This window comes from Podarcis muralis, chromosome 1 (genome assembly GCF_964188315.1).
Source record: "Podarcis muralis chromosome 1, rPodMur119.hap1.1, whole genome shotgun sequence".
NCBI classification, from domain to species: Eukaryota; Metazoa; Chordata; class Lepidosauria; order Squamata; family Lacertidae; genus Podarcis; species Podarcis muralis.
The window spans coordinates 117,146,930-117,152,182 of NC_135655.1; the positions used below are offsets into that span (position 1 = coordinate 117,146,930).

General features: G+C 50.3%; 1 protein-coding gene across 1 annotated transcript; it reads left to right on the forward strand.

Moving 5' to 3' along the window:
* Positions 1 to 611: 611 nt before the first annotated feature.
* On the forward strand, positions 612 to 2,633 carry LOC144326861 (uncharacterized). The gene has a single exon (XM_077923796.1). The coding sequence runs from the start codon at positions 612 to 614 to the stop codon at positions 2,631 to 2,633; it is 2,022 nt and encodes a 673-aa protein (XP_077779922.1).
* Positions 2,634 to 5,253: the final 2,620 nt, after the last annotated feature.

A 5,253-nucleotide genomic window follows, 5' to 3' on the forward strand; every position in this document is an offset into this window, starting at 1 on the left:
GACCGGACCAGCAGATCGGGGCCAAGATCGGGCTCAACAGACCGGACCAGCAGATCGGGGCCAAGATCGGGCTCAACAGACCGGACCAGCAGATCGGAGCCAAGATCGGGCTCAACAGACCGGACCAGACACCGCGACATCCAACTGGACGTCCGAAATCATCCCAGATACTAACACCATCAAGCTGCGTTTCAGACGCGGTGACAGCCACGTTTGACAGCTTGCTTCGTTTGACAGCCTCGCTTTGACAGCTCATCTGACAGCTCCATTTGACAGCTCCGTTGACAGCTTGCTTCGTTTGACAGCCTCGCTTTGACAGCTCATCTGACAGCTCCATTTGACAGCTCCGTTGACAGCTTGCTTCGTTTGACAGCCTCGCTTTGACAGCTCATCTGACAGCTCCATTTGACAGCTCCGTTGACAGCTTGCTTCGTTTGACAGCCTCGCTTTGACAGCTCATCTGACAGCTCCATTTGACAGCTCCGTTGACAGCTTGCTTCGTTTGACAGCCTCGCTTTGACAGCTCATCTGACAGCTCTATTTGACAGCTTCATCTATCTGATACCTTCGTTCGTTTGACCATTTGCGCTCTCCCGGCGCGCATCCAAACCATGGGTCTGGCCTGCAACGCCCTTCTTCTCGCCGCCTTATCCTGGGTCCCGTCCACCTCATCGGACCACTGCACAGGGTTGCACACGGACTATCACTTCTTAGACTATCATGAGGTCGAGACGGGTAGGTCTAACCCTGATCGAATGGGGGACTTTGATTTCTGCCTCCCTGAGTCTCGGACCTTACTGCGCCATTCCCTAGTGCCCCGACTCGCCGAAAACGAATATTGGGAGCTTTTCATCCGAAACAAGGATTTACGCCGTATTGGCTCTGCGGCTCTTACTCTTGACCACTCCTCTTACCGGCTGACCTGCAGAAATGGGACTTATCTTCTTTATGAGAGTGGAGAGGTCTCACGAAACCCTAACTGGACCGAAGTCGAGATAGGAGGGGCCACTCACGCTTATACGGACTCCAACCACCCCTCTGGAAACTTGATTTTCGGATTCCAGTGCCTCCGCTCCACCCTAGGAACCCGGAAGCCCCAACTCCAGGGACTCTGCCTGCGACGGTTCTGCTGCTTATGGGACTTAGGGGTCACTCATGAGTGGAAAGGGGCTGAATATCTGGAAGGGTGGCACCATCCCATACACCCCTCGCGCTCCCCCTCATGGGACCACGTCGGACCCCTGAGATGCGGCGGTATCGCCAGGGATAGGCGACTACTGAACACTACCGACCCCCTCCACCCGGTCGGCACAGCACCCCGACAATTCGGCGCTGACTCTACGCTCCCAGGAGAAGACCTCCTGTCCTCCTGGGAACAAAACTCTTACATTAAACTTCTCAGCCAGGTGGCCAGGGAGGCACCCTACCCGGACTGCTGGATTTGTGCTCACGCGCCCAGCCATCTCCAACAGAGTCTTCCACTGGTTCCAGTGCCGGTGACCCTAGAACAGTTCCGTTCCGGAAACGTAACCTCCTGGAACTTAACCGCTCTTAACTTGACACATCAATACCTCTATCTCACCGGCCCTACAAAGGGACCCCTTTGCCGCAGCTTCTCAGGAGAAGGAACCTTCATCGGATCCAGTACATGCACCAACACCCTTGAAATCCTACCAACTGGACTGGTCACTGTTTCCAACACAAGGGATTCCCGGACTTTTCCTAACCTTACCGCTGCCTGGGCCACTGCCGTCGGACACCCCTCGGACTGGAAGCCACAACCCACAGACACCATGCTGCTACAATCCTTTGCTTCAGGCAGAATGGAGTCTTATCTCAGCGGCCTATTCTGGGTGTGCGGGCATCGCGCCTATACATGGGTGAGCCCACACATGTCCGGATCCTGCTTTGTCGGCTATATTGTTCCCGGGATAAGGATAACCCCACATCTACCCCCCGGAAGACAACGGAATAAAAGGGAGCAAAAGGAACTGTCAGACCTGTCAGATGTGGCTGCAAATGGAGAGACCGTGGGCCGGGCACTCTTCCCTGCCTACGGGGCCGGTTCAAACCACGTGGATATCCTTCGACTCACCGACATCCTCCTTAAGTTCATGCAGGAAGCGACCCAGATCACAGACTCTCTCATGTCGGAACTATCCGAGGTAAGGCAGTTGAGCTTACAGACGAGGATTGCAACGGACTTCCTCTTGTCCAGTCAAGGAGGCACCTGTGCCTTAATAGGCACCGAGTGCTGCACATACGTAACTGACCAGACCTTAAATATCACTGGACATTTGAACAATATTCACGAGTTAGCAGGGAGGCTACACGATATCCAGCATGAGGGACTATCCGATGTGGACCTGTGGGGATGGTTACCCAGGCTAGGATGGCTCCGACAGTTATTGAAAGCCATACTGCTCCTCATCTTAACCGCTGTTTTTTGTGTCTCTATCTTATGTTGTACTGTGCACTGTATTAGCCCCTGCTGCTCCCTCCTCCGCCAGTCTACTTCTTCTACCTCATTCTCTCTTCGAGCCTATTCCCGTTCCCAACACACCCCTACCTTTCCAGACTACGTACAGATGAGGCATCTGGGGGAAGGGGAATACGAGATCACTGAAATCTAGCGTTTCCGTGGTGCGGAGAAAGGATTTGCAAGTTCCTACGGAACTTTAATGCAAATCTATCTCCGAATGGGGGACTGATACGGACCAGAAGGGGGGGGGGTACCTCTTGCCCCCCTCTCTCCCTTGAGCAACCGAGGCGATGACCTCGAGGGTACCCACGGTACACCCACCCAGTCCCCCCTCACTGTTGCACAAGCACCACACTTCTCCCAGACCCCCTTTTCGTTTCTTTCTTTCACGAGCGAAATAAGCTCAAAAATATGAATATATTCTCCTATCTCTTCCTATGGCTATCTGCGCTCCATACTTAGAACGAGTAGACCGGGCGTTCCTGTATCTCCGCTTATTCCTATGGCCGCGTCTTAGCCAATCACAGCCGTGCATTTGTCCTGCAGGAGCTAGCTCAGGGAGCCCTTGCACGCCTCATTAAACCTACTGACAAGCTGCTGACGGCCCCCCGCAGCGAGAACAATGGAACCGAAACTTCCGACCTCGTAATCTTGTCAAGACCTTGTTACAATGTATCCATTCTGCTCGTAAACCTGTCAAAACCCAGTTACAATGTATCCACCTTGTTTCCGACTTTGACCGAGGCTACGGGATAGGTTGGAAACCATCGAAACCTTTCGAAAATCATATAAAATCAACCATAACTCCGATTTCCTTGCTCTTGGTGTCATTCAACTCAGCTCCCTTTGGACTCCATGATGGCACCCCGACCGCCATAATCCCTGAAGCGGCAGGGCACGTACACAGGAACTTCTTAATCCTGTCAGATCGTCCTGCCTAACCCTTCCTCCGGGCAATACCAGGTGGCAGACGATGCATATCGCTGTCCCATTGTCCTGCCACCACCGGTACTCAAGAAACGTTTATTTATGTATATCCCTCACTCCGCACATTCCCCCTCCCTCGTCTCAAATGTTAATCAGTGTAACCCCACCTCTCTGTCAACATATTCATGACGTGTGTAATATATTCATGATGTAATCCACGAAACCCAACCTTCCCATAATGTATTCATGACGTTTTCATGCACTGTATTCTGGGACTTGGAGGGAACTTTTAAAAGTTTATGCCGCCCCATTCTCGGGGTTCAATCTCGTTTTGAACCTGTTGCGCAATAAACTTGGATCTTCGTACCTTGCTCCTGCGTCCGGCTGAGCTTCCTTTTCTTCCGCTAGAATCCACGGACTTGGTCCGACTGGCTGGGTGGCAGGGTAAATACGCACCCAGATTTTCCGTAACAAAAAGAAAAATCACCAGGCATGGCTGGGAGAGAAGCCCTAAAATCCTGGGCAGCAGCTGCAAGTCAATGAAGGTCAGGCAATACGGGGCTAGTAGGCTCCAATGGTTTGACTTGGTATAAGGCCACCTTCTGTGTTGCGTGTTCCTATGCTCTCTGGGCTTGGCATGCAAAGATGCAATCTCCTGTCTCCTGAACACTTCCAAACATCTCCAAGCTAAACACTGCAGGTAACTCCCAGCTTTGACAGATTTCATAGCTTGCAGAGAACAATTTTATTTAGCCTCAGAGAATGATCTTTTTAGCCTGGGTTCTGTTTTGAGGGTTATTTTTATCCATGTCATGGACCCTGAGAGATTTCTCTTTTGTGGGTTTTTGAAGTTTCCAAAGCGCCCCCTTCACTTCTCTCTCTCGGGAACAAATAGCAGCCCTTAACTTCCTTTCTGTTTGATATTTTGGCCCTGTGAAGTCTTCAGTGATTAAATCACTTCTGTCTCCGTGGCTGATATAACTTCTTTCCCTTTAGACCTCAAGGGGAAGGCCTCCTTTATCTTCCCAACAAGGGTGGTTATTTGTTCTATACTAAAAACAGGACATTTGACATCTCACTGATCTTTGTCACATCACTAAGGCAGAATGTTGCCTCTGGTGGAAGAGGCCAAAAAAAGAAAAAGAAAAGAAAAGAAAAGAAAGAAAGAAAGAAAGAAAGAAAGAAAGAAAGAAAGAAAGAAAGAAAGGCCTTTTCATGTTCTAAATATTTTTCTTTTTCTCCACTCTCCCTCCCCAAAAAGCTCTTAAACGCCCAGTGCTTATACAGAACATGCTATTAGGAATAAGGGGCAGAGGCAATTTAAAACAAGCAAAAACCCAAGTGAGTGGAATTTTATAACATTTGCTAGGCAATAGATGCTCCTGTCACTGGAAACCGACACACCCTCCCCAAATGCATATTGCTCTTATTAGAGAGTGAGTGCAGAGTTTTCCTTTCTGCACTAATGGCAGGTTATGCCTGCATTGAGGAAAGTTCCATGGCTGCTGTCACACCCCTTGTGTTCCTCCAACCAGTAAATGCTGGAGTTATGAACATGCATATAGGGATAGCCCTTCGGCAACTCACAAACTAATAATCAGTGTCCAGTATTTTGGAATTCTCATTTGTAGTATAGATTAGAAGAGGAGCTACGTGTCTGTCTGAGCTACGGCAAACCTGGTTATTTGGATGGAATTTTATCAGCAGCTAACAGTCACTACTATGGGCCAGGAGTAGAAGAACAAGAACCAGCCCAAACTCACAGCTCTGATCAGTCAGAGGGAAGTGGCACAAGGCGGGCATCTCGCAATCCATGCCCCAAACTCAAAAGCCCTTCTCCACAG